This window comes from Astyanax mexicanus, chromosome 12, assembly GCF_023375975.1.
Source record: "Astyanax mexicanus isolate ESR-SI-001 chromosome 12, AstMex3_surface, whole genome shotgun sequence".
Classification (NCBI taxonomy): Eukaryota; Metazoa; Chordata; class Actinopteri; order Characiformes; family Acestrorhamphidae; genus Astyanax; species Astyanax mexicanus.
In genome coordinates, this window is record NC_064419.1 from 38,823,247 (window position 1) to 38,841,407 (window position 18,161).

General features: G+C 39.5%; 1 protein-coding gene across 2 annotated transcripts in view; it reads left to right on the forward strand.

The window, feature by feature from the left end:
* ptch1 (patched 1) overlaps positions 1–17,561 on the forward strand; it is an 82,765-nt gene extending 65,204 nt beyond the window's left edge. Inside the window, exons 18-24 of one of the 2 annotated variants that reach the window (XM_007231597.4) lie at positions 1,880–2,160; positions 5,839–5,976; positions 6,090–6,232; positions 10,626–10,725; positions 11,661–11,954; positions 12,727–13,345; positions 13,832–17,561. In XM_007231597.4, coding sequence (XP_007231659.3) covers positions 1,880–2,160; positions 5,839–5,976; positions 6,090–6,232; positions 10,626–10,725; positions 11,661–11,954; positions 12,727–13,344 — 1,574 coding nt within the window. In that variant the 3' untranslated portion in view covers position 13,345; positions 13,832–17,561. Of the gene's footprint in view, positions 1–1,879; positions 2,161–5,838; positions 5,977–6,089; positions 6,233–10,329; positions 10,390–10,625; positions 10,726–11,660; positions 11,955–12,726; positions 13,346–13,831 lie in introns of those variants that run through there. The other variant, XM_007231599.4, reaches the window with a different exon arrangement.
* The last annotated feature ends 600 nt before the right edge of the window (positions 17,562–18,161 follow it).

The following is an 18,161-nucleotide window of genomic DNA, read 5'->3' on the forward strand; positions in this document are numbered from 1 at the left end:
ATGTCGGAGCCCCTGCAGCACGGCTGGCTGCCGTCCAACTCCCGTCTTAATGGAAATTTATAGTGGAGATTATAATGGGGCAAAACCGTGTTTTAGTGAGTGGTCCTGCATGACCCTGTGCGGAACACACACACTAACCTACTCCCTAGACAGACACACACACACATTCTCTCACTCTCTCTCTCTTACTCACACACACACACACACACACACACATATACACACCTCCACTAGAGGTAGTTATTTTGGGTCACATTCTTGTGATTTTATTTGTGGTTTTAAGAGCGCCACTTATCCAGGTCCGGCAGCAGCGGTGATGCGTCATGGGTGGGGGAGCTGATGAAAGCCGCGCTGTGGAGAGAAGCTCCAGTAACAGGTGATAGGCCTAAGTGTCAGGACCAATCGGCTTCAGTGTTTTCAGACGCGTGGGAGGGGTCTTAACCCTGGCTGTGAATCAAAGAATAAGTGTTTATCATGTGAAAAGATGTGTGTGTATGATTCTCTGTGAGTGTGAGTAAGTGTATGTGAGGGAGAACATGTGTGTGCGCAGTTATTGTTGGGCATGCTGTAAGATGTGGTTAGCTGGGCTCCTTGTGATAGACAGGATGTATGAGTGTGTTTCTGTGTGTGTGTGTGTGTGTTCTGAGGAGTAGTAGTAGTAGTAGTAGGGGAGTCGATTTTTGACAGCGTAATTACAGCAGATCACTGTCAGAGCTGACACTCAGCTGCATGCGGAGATTTGATAGCCACTAATTTGCCCCCCTTTCCCCCCACGTCTGGGAGGAAGCTGGTGTGTTAAAAGCTGTCACCCCAAAATATGTTTTTTGCATGGAGCTAATTGACAGACACAGAGGTAGTTAATCTAAGATAGTTAAGCTTGAATTACTTTGGCCAAAGGAAAGCTACTTAGTTCTGTAACACAATAGCATTAGCGTGCTGCACTAAATCCTAACTGCTAATCATTGATTGGCATTGATTGGGTGGTTTATAAGCTTTATAAACTGGATTTTGCTTATGTGTCTAACGTTGGAAACAAGAAGGAGAAACAACTAATATTTAATGTTATCTAATATGGATAATAATATGGGTAATTTTTAATAACTGTGAATGTTATCCAATAATCAAATCATTGGACAATCATTAAAATATAAGGTTATGCATTTATACGGTAAAGCTGTAAAGCTCTTGTTCTATACACTAAAAAAACTTGCACACAAAATACTTTTTATTTTATATTAATTAATTAAATGTACAGGACCACTCAAAGGTATAGACACACCTCTTCTCATTCAATGTCTTTTCTTTCTTTTTATGATTTATTTTTTTTAATTCAATATTGAAGACATTAAAGCTATAACACTTAAACAAACCAGTACCACGTTTAGATTTGCAAATTCTTAGTATTTTAATCTTAGTGTATTCATTAGGATCTTAAAGGAGTTTCTGGAGGTGCTGACCAAAAATTAGAATTTTTTGTCTTTCTAAGTTTCCAAAGACAGTGTTTTTTAATTTTAAATAATTTATGCCAGAATTCTCCAGAAGTCAGTAATCCAGTGTTATTATATTAATAATTCATTATGTGTATCAAATATTTAAGTCAATTAAATTCTATTGGGCAGTTATCATCTGCTTGATGTGAATAGGGAAAATGAAAACAGTGAAATGTTAGTTTCAGTTTAATTTCTATCAGGCATCAAATTGTGTAGCATGATGTAATGAATTATGGTATAATTTGCCATTGCATATCCTGCGATATGACATTTGTACATGTGCACGTAGCAATGGGGATGCTTGAACGATATATTGTGCAGCTCTAGTATCAGTGATTATAAGTATTTGAGCACTATAGTCATTTTTTTATGATTATTTCTCCCCGCAGTTCCCGCCGCCGAGCCCATCGAATATGCACAGTTTCCCTTCTACCTCAACGGGCTGCGTGAGACGCCGCAGTTTGTGGAGGCCATCGAAAGCGTGCGCTCCATCTGCAGCAACTACAGCCGGCAGGGTATGCCCAGCTACCCCAACGGCTACCCTTTCCTCTTCTGGGAGCAGTATGTGGGTCTTCGCCACTGGCTGCTGCTGTTCATCAGCGTGGTGCTAGCCAGCACCTTCCTGGTGTGTGCCATCTTTCTGCTCAACCCCTGGACTGCTGGGATCATCGTGAGTGCTTCTTTAATCCGTCATAAATCTGAACTGTTTTACACACATTCACATCCTAGGCTCCTACACCTCAACCTAAACTCAAAACTTAACCTACACTTAAATTTAAGCTGTATCTCAATCTCAACTCAAACTTAACCTACACCTACACTTATGCTATACATAAACCTAAACCTAAACTTAGCCTAAATTTAAATTTAAGCTTTATCTTAATACAAAACCCAAACTTAACCTATACCTACACTTTGCTACACCTAAAACTAAACTTAACCTACACTTAAATTTAAGCTGTATCTCAAGCTAAATTCAAACTTTATCTACACCTAAATTAAGCTATATATAAACTCAACTTAACCTACACTTAAATTTAAGCTGTATCTCAAGCTAAATTCAAACTTTATCTACACCTAAATTAAGCTATATATAAACTCAACTTAACCTACACCTACACTTAAGCTATACATTAACTCAAATTTAACCTACACCTACACTTAAGCTATACATAAACTTTAACTTAACCTACAACTACACTTTTCCTACACTTTAACCTAAACCTAAACTTAACCTACACTTAAATTTAAGTTGTATCTCAACCTAAACTTGAACCTAATCTACTGAAACCTACCCTACTACACCTCAGCCTTAACGTAAACTTAACCTACTGCATCTTTACTTAACCTAAACATAACCTACTACAGCTCAGCCAAAATCTAAACATAATCTACTACACATCAACCTACATTTAAACTTAACCTACATCTCAAACTAAACCTTGGCTTAATTTACACCTCAGCTCTTTTTTTCTTCAAATCTTTGCCAAATCTCCTGTTTGTTCTGTTGCTTTGACAAATTGGAATTGACGTGGTCACAAAATTAAAAACTATTTAAATAAACACATTAATAGTAAACAAAAAAGTTTTAACATTACGATATGTTTTTTTGTTCAGTTATTATTTCAAATGCAGAAAAGGCAGAATTACATGATCTGATTTAGCTTATTTTGTGGAGGACCTCAGGGATCTATTGTAAGCGTGTAAGAAAACATGATGAACTAGAATCCAATCATTAAAACCCCTAATCTCCACCTTAATTTACATGGCTTTTATGCATCTTACAATCTGCATTCTGCTGTACCTGGTTTTCTGCAGCAGAGTGAAGTGGTGTATGTGCAGTATATCATCCTGTATTTAGGCCCTTTAGTGAGCAGCTTCTGGAAATGTTTAGGGAAGATAGTGAGCCTGGATGTTTTACTGTTTTATGGCCTATTGTTTTATGGAAATGCAGCAAAGTATCTATTTCCCTGTTGTTCTCCCACGAGGGAATGGCATGGATGGAAGTTTGGGAGTAATTAAAGTGCATTTTATAAGGCGAAGCGAGGGGAGGGGAGCGAGACCCGGTCCAACAGAACCTGTGTTTTTACAGCCCTGCTCTGTGTTTATCTTATACTGTCAGAGCCAGTTTGTTTAGTCTATGCGGAGCTTTTTGGGACATTTCTCTAAAATAAATGAGGGGGGGAACCGAGAGAGGCTACCACAGCAACCGCAACACTGTATGTATAAAATAGACCCTGTGCTTGCTTTTTCTTCTCCACTATTTGTGCATGTATCTGTACATGTACAACCCTATATTAGAAAAGGTTGGGACAGTATTGTGAAACAAACGCAGTGTTTTCTACATTTCCTTTAACTTTTATTTGATATTTTATTTGAAGCCAGTATGAACTCATGATATTTCATGTTTTATCTGGTCAACCTAATTTCATTTGTTAATATACAGCTCTGGAAAAAAATTATATCTGATTTTGCTATTTATAGGTATATGTTGGAGTAAAATTAACATTGTTGTTTTAGTCTATAAACTACAGACAACATTTCTCCCAAATTCTAAATAAAAATATTGTCATTTAGAGCATTTATTTGCAGAAAATGAGAAATGGCTGAAATAACAATAAAGATGCGGAGATCTTTCTTCCTCCTGATTATATTCCAGAGGTTTTTAATTCATTAAAATCAAAGAAACTAATAATTTTAAATGATCTCATATTTTTTCCAGAGCTGTATGCAATTGACCAGATAATACATAAAATATATTGAGTTCATTGTGTCTGCCATCAAATAAATCAAAATAAATGTGAGAAACACTGCATTTATTTATTTATTTATTTGCGCTCCTTTTGATTGAGCTTGTATGAGTTTGGGGTGTTTGTGAGGGGGCAGGCGCCTCTCTTTTCCCACACTCTTTTGCTGCTTTTCGCTCGCCACCATGCGTTTTATTACAGCTTGTGTTTTAGCCATCTAACCCCCCTAGCCGTGAGCGTCAGGATAGCTGCTTCATCCTCCCGTTTTACGGGACAGATAAAAGAGAAAGTTACTGCACCGCTTCAACTTTACTGTCTTGCTTTTGTCCCGGGCCACCAGTGGCCCCCCTAGCACCCCGCCCATATGTCCCCTGCTTCCGGCCCTCTCTCTCTTTTGCTCTCTCTCTCTCTTTTTCTCCCCCATCCCCTCTAGAACCCTCCCCCCATTCGTCTTCAAAGGCAGCAGGGCCCCCCAGTAACCTGAACCTCATCAGCTGATTATGGCATCTACTCTCCTCTTTTCTAAGTACAATTTAAGCTCCACACGAAACTGTATGTACCGTATGTACGTCGAGGCCCGGCCCACTTTTAAGGTTGAGATGTTTTCCAGCATTCCAACATGCTCACCTCACTCTCTGCTTCTTTTAAAGCTCTAAAACTGGTCATTTTCACTCCAGTAAAGGTCTTGGATTAAACTGTATAAATCTATTGTTCTATTAAGTTATGTATTGAATGTAATTACATTTGCATTGGGTTTACACTATCATGCCAAAAGTCATGAGACATCAGTATGAAAATTGATCAATTCATCAAGTGTTAAAATAAGTTATTTACACTGACAATTTGGGGCTTTGAAATCTCCTACAGGACTCTTAGACGAAGCTGCCTTTTCAGTCTCTTAATTTCACTCCACTTAATAATTTTAGATCAGTAACAGGAATCAACTCAAATTCTGCATGTTTAAAAATAGACAGAAAAACTAGACAAACTTAACGAAATTAAAGATTTGGAGACAAGTGCAGGAAAGAGCCAATTTTATGATTTTATTTATTATTTTTACTGTTGCAGATTTACTTGAATATTTTTCTATATTTTCAATTACAATTACAATTGTGATTTGCAGTAATGGTCCTTAACAAACATGAAAACTTTTTATGTAATGCTTGAATGGAAATCCTCATGATTTAGCAGTGTAATGTCAGGCAGAAAATTGACAAAAATCCTGGCCTGTTAAGGGGTTAAGGGACAGCCTGGGCACACCCACACCTGTATAAGTTTTGAGGTGTTATCTTGTGTGTGAGCTTGAACACTGGCTGTGGGTGGTAATGTTTGTGACTTTTGGCGTCTGGCTAAATTTGTCCATAATAAAAGACAATCGACTTTAGGAGAAATCGCATTCATATTCAATGCATGAACCCCACACACATATCCCACAGGTGAGTGCAGCGTTCACTATGTTAGTACCATGTTGTTGTGTGACATTAGGCATGTCAGTATTTGGCATCCTATATTCATATTAGGATATTCAGATTATTTTCCATTGAATAAAGTTATTTCTATTTAAGTTTTTTATAAGTTTTGGGTTGATCTGTCTTTGGCAGGTGCTGGTGCTGTCCCTGATGACGGTGGAGCTGTTTGGTATGATGGGGCTGATCGGCATCAAGCTCAGTGCGGTGCCTGTGGTCATCCTTATCGCCTCGGTGGGCATTGGTGTGGAGTTCACTGTCCACGTGGCCCTCGTAAGTTCCTTCCATTTATGACTTGTCCAGAATGGTCCAGTTGTAATTGTTAGTTCCAAAAGTGCTGCTGTGGGTCTAAGTATGTTCTAACTGTGGGATGATGTTGTTCGCAGGCCTTCCTCACTGCTATAGGAGACAGGAACAAGAGGGCAGTGTTGGCCCTGGAGCACATGTTTGCTCCTGTGCTGGACGGAGCTTTCTCCACTCTGCTGGGAGTGCTGATGCTGGCCGGCTCTGAGTTTGACTTCATAGTTAGGTAAGAACACCCAGTCGAGACTGTCTCAGAATTTGTTACCAAATTTTGTTCTCATTGGTTGATTGGGCATAAAATATGTAACCCTTTAGAAGTGTAGTTTGATCACTTTTATTGTATTGTATTGTTTAAATACAATTACTTAATTTTATTACATTTCACCTTTACTTGAATCTACATGTGTATTAGGTTAGTGTTTGGACTTCTAATGTTTCTACATTTGTTTCCAAATTCCAAAAAAAGGCAAAAACATGGCAGAATATTGTATTTCCCTGCTTAACACCGAGTATGTTTGAGTTTGAGTGGCTACAGCTTCTAACAGTATGTGTCAACTAGCACTTGAGCCTCAACACATCCTATTCATTTCAATAGCGAGGCCCACAGCATGGAATAGTACATGACGGGTTGCGTTGAACGCATCCTCGCCATATAGCGCAAAAGTTCAGCAGAGCTTAACCTAATGAAAAAAAGGCATGCCGACAAGCTCTGTTTAGCCAATGAGGTAAGAGTAGGTATGTCACACCTGTACACAGAACAGATGCCTTTCAAAAAAGAAGAGATTCTGAACATGGCAGAAAGTGGATGTACAGAACTGTACATAAGAATGTAGTTGACTAACATTTTAAAAATCTTTAAAAAAAATTGGGCCATGAGATGATCCATTTGTTTTGGTTTGGTGGATTGTGTTAAAGAATTGTGCTAGTGGATCATACTGTTAGGGTTCAAGTAGTGTGATGTAATGTATAATTAAATTAAGCATTATTATTTATTTATTTTTTTACCTGTTTTAGCTTTTTATTTGTTGACCAGCATCTCTCTCAATATAACAACATTGCCGTGTGCATGTGCCTCTTTCTCCTTGCTCCTTTACTAACTTCCTTACTAACTTCTATCATTAACTAACTTCCATTGTCATTGTGTTTTTGAGGCATTTACAAATATGTGTATCTATCAGTCTATCATTTAGCAGGAAGCAAACACATGGAAATTGGTCTTTAAAGCAAATAAGTCTGGCAGTTAGAACAATGGACAAGATATATATTGTATATCTGTTCCAGAGAGTCCTATTCTATTGGAAAGACTTCTTTCTACAGAAACTAGACAAGCAGTTAGTGTTGCATTTTTATATATCTGTATCATCAATGGGTGCAACTCTGCTAAATTCGTTTTAATGAATGCTGCATTCATTAGAAGGGTGTCCACAAATATTTGGACATATTGTGTAATTCAGTTTAGAAAGCTTCTTTTTTTTCTTTAGCCTTATGCTCTCAACTCAAATCACTCTGGATCTGAAGTGGCGTGCCAGTGAATGAAAGCGCACACAAGTTCAGAGCATTCACACACACACACACACACACTATCCACCTCCCTCTATACAGACTGCACTGGGGCTCCGTCACCCTCACAAGCTCCCACTGGAACACATGCACTGTTTTTTCACCAAACAACGCCACCCCCCTCATTCACCCCACACACATCCACATTTACACACACACACATCCAGATAAGGAAAAAAACAAAAGAAAAAAAGGCCCGGGCTGTATTTTTCTAGCCTTGCAGAAATAAATGTTTCCCTGACTTTCCCCTGTCAGGGCTGCGAATGTTTTGAGTCTAAACAGTTTGGGATGTGGAGCTCAGAGAGAGGTATGCGCTCGCTGCTTTTACGCTGGGGAGACGCTGCTCTCGAGCGCCGGCCGAAACCTACAGTCCAGGGACACTCTGGTCAGCGTTTGGTTGAAGAGAACTTCTGCAGTGAGCAACATAAAAGGCCTTTGTCGTTGGCCTCCCCCGGCGGGAATAGCACTCATCTGTGGAAAAATCACACTCTGAGGTAAATCACTCCTCGAGCCTCGCGTTCACTCAGGAGCCACTGACCTCCTGACCGCCTCAAAGAAAGCTTCTATTTTTCAGACCTGAGAGCGCTTTGGGCCCGTCAGTCGGTTTGATCTTTTTTCATAACTCTGAGTGAACTCACCGTGGCACGGACGCTTGTCCTGCAGTCTTAATTAATGGTGATGTTTAGTTGGGTTGAACAAATAATGTTGGTCAAAGCCATGACGATATGGATCACATCTGTGAAGGTAAATTTCTTTAAAACCCACTATGGCCCGTTGCAGTCACAGATGTGGAAAGGTATGAAGTGCACCTAGGTTATTTTTTTTAACAGTATTTGAGTAAGTATATCTACCTAATACCATTTATATGAATTCTCCCTATTCCCTCTAGTAATGCTCCCAAAACTAGGAGGGTGAAGACTATTGGCATATGCCTCCTCCGATACATGTGAAGGCAGCCAACATGCTTGGAGAAAAGCACAGCAACCCAGCTCTGATGCATCAGTTAACAGATGCCTGTGCTAATAGACGTAACACAATGAGAGTGATGTGAGGAGACAGCGCCCTCTACCAACATTTGCGTGCTCTCAGGGCATTTTCTGAGACCTCTCACAGATGGGTGTCCCCCAGAGCCCATCCTTTGTGGCTGCAGCTGGACGTAGTTGTGAGAGTGGTGAAGGCCTGCTAGTAAAACGCTGGTCATGCTGAGGGTCAGCACAGCAGAGCCGCATCAGTTAGAAAATGTGTCCGAGAGTTTAGTCTGAGGTTCAGCTGTGCTGCATACCAGCTGCCAGGAGATTGCACATACACACACTTACTCACACACACTCACACTTGTAAAATAATGTCTGTCATAAACTCACAATTATTCTCTCTCTGAACCCCACTGATATCTCTGGCTTGGTGTCATTCATTCCTTAGTGGTTTGCATTAGAGGTGGTACACAGTCAAAATATGCGATCAATGATCAGCCAATATTTTTTTAGCATGAGAGTGGATCAGATCATATTGGGGATATAAGGATTACAGCAGCTCTGTATGAGGCTCGTTGTAGAGGCTCATTGGTCACACCAAGCTGCAGTTGCTTGTTCAAATACTAGATAAAAAATAATGTACCTCCTATAGAGCAAAGAATAAAGACTTACCCTAACCAGAATCCCCTCTTAAGACTGCATTTTTCAGCCCATACAATGAGTAGCTATTAGCACAGCAACACAGCAGAGGTAACTAACAAACACCACTAACCCCACAAAAAAAAGAATGGTGAATGGTACCAACCACATTTATCCACATCCAATAGTAAAGGAGCAGCAACAGTCTTTCAATCAAGCTGAAGGACAACTGTTGATCTAAATCGGCCTCAAATACACTGATTGGCCATTCTCTACCATTACATTAGCATTGGTTATCAGAGCAAACCAGAGCATGATGAAGCCTTACTTAACCATTTGCTTGCATGCACGCCCACGCTTGGTAAAGATGGTAAAGGAGGGAGTGATGGAGGGAGGAAATGAGACCTATAAGAATCCTGTACCCCTTTTCTTAAATCGGGGCAGATTCTTTCAAAAAAAAAAAAAAGAGAGAAAAAAAGCCTCTTGCGGGTCCCTGTGTTTCTTTAATGAGGTAAAAGATGGCAGCCGCAATTTGAGCCGCTGCAATTTGCACAGATGCATTTCTGGCCTAGCGAAGGAAGGGAACGCTAGCCGTAATGAAGGAGGAGGAGGAGGGGGGGTGGATTTGTCAAGGAGATTGGGGGGTCTTGGTCTTACCTGATACTCTAGAGATTTAATTAGAGCGAGGGATTGTGAAAGGCAGGAAAATTTCACAGGGGCTTAGAGAGAGAGAGGAGAGCGAGAGAGAATGAGCTGGAGGCCGCGCGAGAGGGGCCTGTAGTTCTTCCTGCTCTCTTCCTCCTAGACTAAATTGTTAAAATTCTATACCCTTCACTTCATTTGTTTGCCTCTGCTTTCTTTCTTTCTTTCAATCATTCGTTCGTTCCTTCTTTCTTTCTTTCTTTCTGTCCTTCTCTCTTTCTTTCTTTTTTTAAGAGCGAGTGAGCGAGAGAGAGGCCCCTGTCCCTTTGTGATTCATCTCTCCTCTCCTCTCTCCCAAGCCCCCTACTCCACATTCCTTCCTGCTTTGCTTTAGCCTGTGTTTGCTTGTACTCCGCTCACCCCTCAGAAAAAAAAGGAAAAGAAAACTCTCCCTCTTTCCTTCCCCCCTTTTTTCCATGCCTTTGAATTAACCAACTAATTATGTCTCCAGCTTTTCTGTGCTGCTCTCTTAAAAAGACTAGCCTTCTTTGGAGACTTTGTCTGGCACAAGGTAAAACTAGTTTTCGAACTTAATGAATTCTTCCTGTGTGGGTGTGTTTTGTGGGTGCCTCCATATATATACATATATGTGTATGTGTGTGTCCAACTGTGTGTGGTGAAGTGCAGGTGCTCAGGTGTGTGCTAAGTACATTTGTATACGTGTATATGTGTTTGTTTAAACTTTTTTAATTCAAGCTTTGATTCATGCATTTCTAAATATTGTTAACTCTTGTCTGTTTTTGGCAGATATTTCTTTGCTGTGTTGGCCATCCTGACTGTGCTGGGGGTCCTCAACGGCCTGGTGCTGCTCCCCATCTTATTGTCCTACTTCGGCCCTTATCCCGAGGTAAGAGGATTGCTCCTGTTGAGTCATCCTCCGTGGCACCACCGCATACCACAGACACAACTATGCAGAGCTAGCAGACAGAGATGTCCTCAGTAAACAGAGCTCAGCCCTGTCTCAGAAGCTCCGGCCCATCCCAAATCAACCCATGCTCCCTAGCCTTAACCAGCCATTCAGCCTTTGTATATCTGCTGGATTGAGCTTGAAGAAAATCTGCGTCATATTCTTAGTCATTCTCCATGTTGTTTGGTTAATACAGTGAGTTACAGTGTAAAGTATCCATGTTTAATAGTCTTTCTAATTGTGATTTCTAAACTCTGGAAATATATAAAGACATATGTATACATTTAATAAGCAACAATAATTGTTTATAGTAATTTATTTCATGCAGGAATCGTATGGTCATGAAAAACCTGAGAAGTAATGGAATTTTTTAAATACCAATTCCCAGGCCTGGATAAGTTTTGGAAAAATAGAAATACCTAGAAAGTTTTGGAAAAGTAATTGAAATTTGGCATACAAAAGTTTGTGTTTCCATTTATCAACAAAGAAAATCTATTTTAAGCTAACAAATACATCAGCAAATTAATTCAGTAATTTAGCCCTACACAATGATGCTCTCAGGATCTGACACACATTTTATTATTAAAGATTGTGTGTCAAAATTTTTATCAGATTTATTTTAGGCCTACTATAACCCATTTTGATTATAGTTTTAGTTAATTTTTTCGTTTTAATGTCACTTTAAAAAATTGTATGGTCATGAAAATTTGCCTTAAAGCCATGGAAAAGTCATAAAAAAATCATGGAAATTTATTGGTTAAAATGTGTACATAGGTACCCTGTACATATTACTATGTAATAATTCATACAAATCAGTTAAAACTCGCACATGGTTTTCTAAGTTAAAAAAAATATATTATGCCTGTGTATTAAAGGTGTCTCCAGTAGACGGCCGAAGCCACCTGCCCACTCCATCCCCAGACTCTTGTCCACCAGTGGTGCACTTCACCATGCGGCCCAGTCACACCACCTCACCCGGGACAGGCTCAGACTCCTCCGACTCGGAGTACAGCTCTAACTCCACATACTCGGGTATCAGCCAGGAGCTCCAAAACTATGACCTCCAGGCCAGCAGGGGGCGGCCCACCCAGCCGGAGGAGGTCCGGATCTCCACCGGACCTAGACAAGGAGGTCGTCATGCAGAGCCGTCCACTCTGCCGTCTTATCCAGTGAGTGTTCTAAGCTATTCTAAATCGTTTGTCGTGCTTTGTTTTGTTTACTGTTTTATAATAGAAAATAATGAGTAATTATTTGGTCTTTCAATCTTTAAAATTTCAGGGGTCCATGTGAGGACCTGCACCTGCTATTTAATTACAGTGTACATTTATCGAATCATAATACCTTAATACTAAACACATATTAGCTATGGAAAATAATGAGTTTCTTTGATTTTACCACATTAAAAACCTCTGGAATATAATCAAGAGGAAGATGGATGATCACAAGCCATCAAACCAAGCTGAACTGCTTGAATTTTTGCACCAGGAGTGGCATAAAGTTATCCAAAAGCAGTGTATAAGACTGGTGGAGGAGAACATGCCAAGAAGCATGAAAACTGTGATTAAAACCAAAGTTATTCCATCAAATATTGATTTTTAAAACTTTATAATACTTTATAATATGAAATTGCTTTCTTTGCATTATTTGAGGTCTGAAGGCTTTTTTTTTGTTGTTGTTATTTTAGCCATTTCTGATTTTTTGCAAATAAATGCTCTTAATTACTCCTTTTATTTTGAATTTGGGAGAAAAACAACAATGTTCCTTTTACTCAAACATATACCTATAAATAGCAAATTCAGAGAAACTGATGGCATAGGCATGGTAATATTTTTCACAAATTTTGTAGATTTAAGAATTAGCTACCAAACAATTGAATAATTAGTAAGCATGTTTAATATTTGTAAGGTTCTATGGGGATAATGTGTGTGACTTCTTCCTCAGACTGGGCCGCCCGACTCCAGGCAGCAGCAGTGGCATCATCAGCATCAGCAGCAGAAACAGCAGCATCACCAGCAGCACCAGCAGCAGCAGCATCATTACCGCTCTGGTCATCCTCCTCGTTCTCAGGATGTAGGACCTCAGTCTTCCCGCCGTCATGGCAACAGGGACCCTAAAAGGGAGGCGGGAAGTGGACACCCCCCTCCGCCTCAGAGGTTGCGCACGGACGCTTTTGACTCCGCCAGTGAGGCGGGTGGCCACTTTGGCCCCAGAGAACGTTCGTCGGGGCGTCGGCCTCGCTCCCACAACCCTTACCCTCATCCCACCCACCCTGCTTCAGGCCCCGCCTACGGCCAGCCCATCACAACGGTGACAGCCTCGGCCTCTGTGACGGTGGCCGTACATTCAGGGATGGCTGGCCAGAGCCCCGCCTACCCCTGCTACCCCTCCAACGACAGCTATCGCACTTCAGAAGAAGTCTACCCCGACACCCACTTCCCTGACCCACACGTGCCCTTCGACGAGAGCTGCCACGACGCAGACTCCAAGCTGGAGGGCATGGAGTTGCAGGACCTAGAGTTCCACCCTCCCAGCGACTGCCACACAAGACCTTCCAGCTGAGGTGGGCTACTTCACATCTTTAACCCACACAGAACTGCCTTTTCTTTTACCTCCGGCCAATACCAATTAGTATACCAATAGTATCTGCAAATAGTAATAAATGTACGAATACAATGTGAGATTTGAGTCACTTTCAGGGTGGATTTGATATCTTATACAGTATGTTTTGCTGATATCTGAGCAATGTCTTTATTAAGTATCAGATTAGAGCCACAGCTACATAATATCGATATGGAAGCTTACTTATATAAGTTGTCAGTAAATACTGATTAGTGTGCCAATACATTCTGAGTGATCTGTAACTGGTACCATATCAGAGCCAACTGTATTTAAAATGTCTTTTTATTAATATTGTGATTATCTCAAATATTTATTAGGACAATATATCGTCCACTTAAAACTAGTAATGATGAGAGAACTATGTACTATTTTTGTAGCAATTAGCCAGTGTGCTAACCATGCTTTTTCTCTATCTTCCTCTCCGCAGTGGTTGAATGTTGAAGCACAAATGGCCAAAGATGGGACATCCGTCTGCTAGTGTGGAAGAGACATGGTGCTGCAGGGTGGGGGAGGGGCACTTGGACCAGCAGCGCCTCTGTGGTGCTTGACTCTGTTACTGTATAGCCCTAATGTATGTCTGTCTTAGATATTTCTATAAGTATTTAAAAACAAGAAACGTGTACACAAGTGTAAATACGAACCAGAGTAGCTATAATTGGCCCGGTCTGGGTGTCGCCAGGCTGGACGGTGTTCATGTGTACGATTTTGTGATTACTGTCCACCCATCATCTGTGTATCTGTGCCATGAGGAAGCTTCATCTTAGACATACTTATCAGCATACAGATGTTGCTGCTTAAGATGTTGTAATGTACTTGTATAATTCTATGCAATTATTTTGAGGTGTGCGTGTGTGCGAGAAAGTGTGTATGAGTGTCAAAGAGTGAGTTTACTTATGTATAGTGCATGCATGAGTGCGTGCGTATGTGTGTGTGTGTGTGCTTGTGTGTGTGTGTGTGTGTGAGTGTGTTTGGTGTGTGTGTGTGTGTGTGTGTGTGTACGCCCTATACAAACATGTTGATGCACTCCAGGCCTCACAGACATTGAAAATCCATTGACTTCCATTGACACTGTCAAACTCACTGAAGCTGATGGTAGATTATCAAAGCATGCTTCATGCTCATTTAGTTTATTGTCATTTTGACTCATTTATTGTATTTTCTATAGATCATATATGAATTTTCTGCTAGAAAACTTTATTGTCAATTTTCTACCCAAAAGAAATTGGTAATAAATCTATCTACATTAGCATTTCAGAGCAAAGGACTACAATTACAAAATCTATAGTAAAAAATATCCCTAAACCCTGATCATGAGTTAGACTTTTCAGCAGGGATGACTCTTAATGATCATATTGTGCATCCCTATTTTCTATAGGAATTGTATATATGATATAATCTACTATATTAGTGTTTATAATACTACATATATATATTAGCTGTTTTAAGCTGTAGAAATCTTCTCACACTCAGTACCTACTATGCTTCTTCATCGGACCTCATCATAATCTGAAGCAGACATGTTTGTGTGGGTGTGTGGGCACACACTGCAGTGTGTATTGAAGTAGAATGTATGCTTTATTCAGATGAATTTGCTTATCACAAACCTGTGGTAGATGAAAAGAAAAAAAATTATTACTGTTTAACGTTGAAGCACGCTATGCGTGAAAATGTAGAAATGAAGAAAGTGTAGGGAGCGTTTGCGTGTGGCTCTGCTGTCTTTGCTCTCCGTCAGATCCTCCATTTTTCTTTGTTCTTCTGACTCGATTCGAGTTGTTTTACTGTTTAAAAATAAAAACAAACGGCCATTTAGCGTTATGTTAGCCCCTCGTCTGCTGTCGGCACTCTGAAACAGATTACTGGGTAATTAATAACCGTATTTACCTTTTTGTAGCATATGTAGGTACAGCGGTATCTATCTAGATACAGTATGTGTGCTGGGGACACGCACTGGTACAGCCTTGTTAGCTAGTTAGCTAATTAGCTAACTAACTATCTAGCTAATCAGGTTTACTATGAACAGAAACCGACTAGCCTCTGTGTTTGTTTTTCTTTTTATCTTATCTTTACATCAGAATGGCATTATTTTCATTATTGTTTTCATTGTTTTAATATGTTCACTCTTACTTTCAAGCTAAATCATACATGTGGTGTGTGGTTTTATTTGAGCTAATTCAGCTAGTTAGCTTTCTAGCTAGCTAGACTTCTCCTCAGTGCAGCAGCCCTAGTTTTCCCTTAACGTCTTTCCTCATGTCTTAATATAAGCTAACGTCGACTAGTAGCTCAAAGGGCTAACCGCTAGCTACATGGCCGAAGAACATCCACGTCTTCACTGTCTTTTAAAGGGTCCGTCAGTCCGTCGACCCCCTCATTGACAGTTCGCGACTACTGGCCCCAATTTAGCACGAGCAGTTCTCTCCTCTGACCTCACCTCATAAAAGTCCACAACACAACGCCATGACACTAATTGGACGCTCCCCCTCGACTGCCAAATGGTGCATGCCAGTGCTTCTCTGGGGTCAGGGGTCGCAGAGCCCCCAACTTACTCTCTAGTCTGGTGTGAGCATGAATGTGTGTGTATGTGTATATGTGTGTCTGTGTGTAAGTAGGCACGTATAATTTGGGTATGTATTTGAGTGTGTGTGTGTGTGTGTGCGCGTGTGGTTTGGGTCAATATCAGGATAATGTGCCTTTTGTGTCCCCAGCATAGTTGTTCAAATAAAAAAAAATCCCACTCTAATATTTGGTTGTACCGCCTTTAGCTGATCTCATTCTTTCAGCACATACTGTTGCTGAACCTAGACCTGACCAACTGCAGCATCAGCCCCACATCATTAACTTACTTAAATACAGGTGGAGAGTTTATTTTTTTAAATATAAATATATAAATATAACCTTCACTTGTTTGTCTTGTAGCTTCTTATGACAGGGTGGACAATTTTAAAAAAGTGATTAAGCTGGAAAAATATGATTTCTGTTTAGTCTAAAGTCTTATAAACATGATCAATAGCCAAAAGGCACAGTATTCTGATAATGACCTGTTCACATTCTGCCATCAGCCCCCTAACCACCACCCCCAACCCCCTCAGCAGTTTGACTTCCTGTCAGACGTTGGGATTTCTGTACCTCCTGCTCTTGTTTCATTTTCTGAGCTTTTTTCTCTGCTATTCTCAACTGCTTGCGAGAGCCGTATGTCTGTCTGTCTGTCTGTCTGTCTGTGTGTTTTTGTTTGGTGTGTTCTCCTAAATGTCACATTGGCAGAAACAGGAGAGAAAACATGGCTGGCAACTATTGTTATTCATTTTTTTTATATTCTATTATTTTTTTACATGTGTTTTTTGCAATATTTATATTTTTGTATTATAAGATGATGTTGTTTTGTTCAATAATGGTCATAATGCCAGTTGTTAACAATGCAGGGATTTTTATGTCTGTCTAAAAAAACACTATTACAGTTCTGTTTCTGTTTGTACGTGTTCTTACATTAATGGATTTTGATGTGTATAAAGTGCTTACTAATGTTAAATAGGAAAAAAAGAGTATATAACATTTACAGTACAGATTCATCACAGCTCTTAGAGGATTTTAAAAGGAAAATAAGATGTGGTTTATTTACAGACTGCCATTCATTTTTCCTCAGTCGGCGTGGATGTGTGTCGTTTTCAGTTACAAAGATAAATGTATGCCATATAATTTATTTATATGAAAATTTATTTTTGTAGTGTACATAGTAGGCGTCAAGGTATTTGACAGAAGTATATTTTTAAAGAGTTTATATGTAATGCTACCATTTGTTTTTTTGTTTTCTTTTTTTGTTTTTATTTTTTTTATTTTTTTGGTTTTGTTTTTTGTGAGAACATAACATTAAGAGACATTAAATCATTAAGGTGCACACTTTCATCGCTAACTTGTTCTCAGACTAAAGTCCCCTTTTTACAGTGTTACATAGGTAAGAGAGTGAGTGAACTCTGAACTCTGAGAAGAGACTGTGTTTCGGGTTGCGTGAAAAGCTAGCCATGAAAGTAGACTAAAGGAATACAAATGTACTAGCTCTCTAAATAATAATAATAATGTTCAAACACTGATAGAATTCTAACAAATAAAAAATATTATAACTTATTTGTCTCTTATTTGTTCTAAATAAACGGATCTGAAAGATGTACAGTAGCGTATTCTGTGTACTGTGGCTGTGTGGATCTCCTGTCCTGTGTGTTGTGTGGCTAAACAGCACTGCAAGTGACCGACCGGCAAGAACTTGCCGATAAGGTGTTGTATTACAATACAGGGGTACAATTCAATATATTACAGTATATTGCGATTCTGTTTTTAGGAAAACTCTTATAGTATAAAAACACATATTTCTAAATTCTAATTAACCCTTTCAGACCGGAATTATCTCCAGTGATTGAAAAAAAAAAATTAAGAATGCTGTTTTGTTGTCTGGAATGCATAGAAAAGAAGACTGCAAATAAATCCAATAAACAAAAATATTTTTTTATTTCTATTGCATTGGAAGCATGTGTGTATTTTTTATTGACCAAATTAGTTAATAGTTAATATACCATCTCCTAAACAGTAAAAAACATGATTAAAAAGTGTTCTAAATCATATTAAATTAGTAAAAAAAAAAGCTGTTATTTTGCCTCAATGGCTCTAGTAATATTGTTTTTTCCGTGTAATAGGAGGGGCCAAGTTACTGTTTCATTGGTTTATAAACTTGTTGCCTATTTTTATGTACAGTGTGCAACAAAGTATTTAAA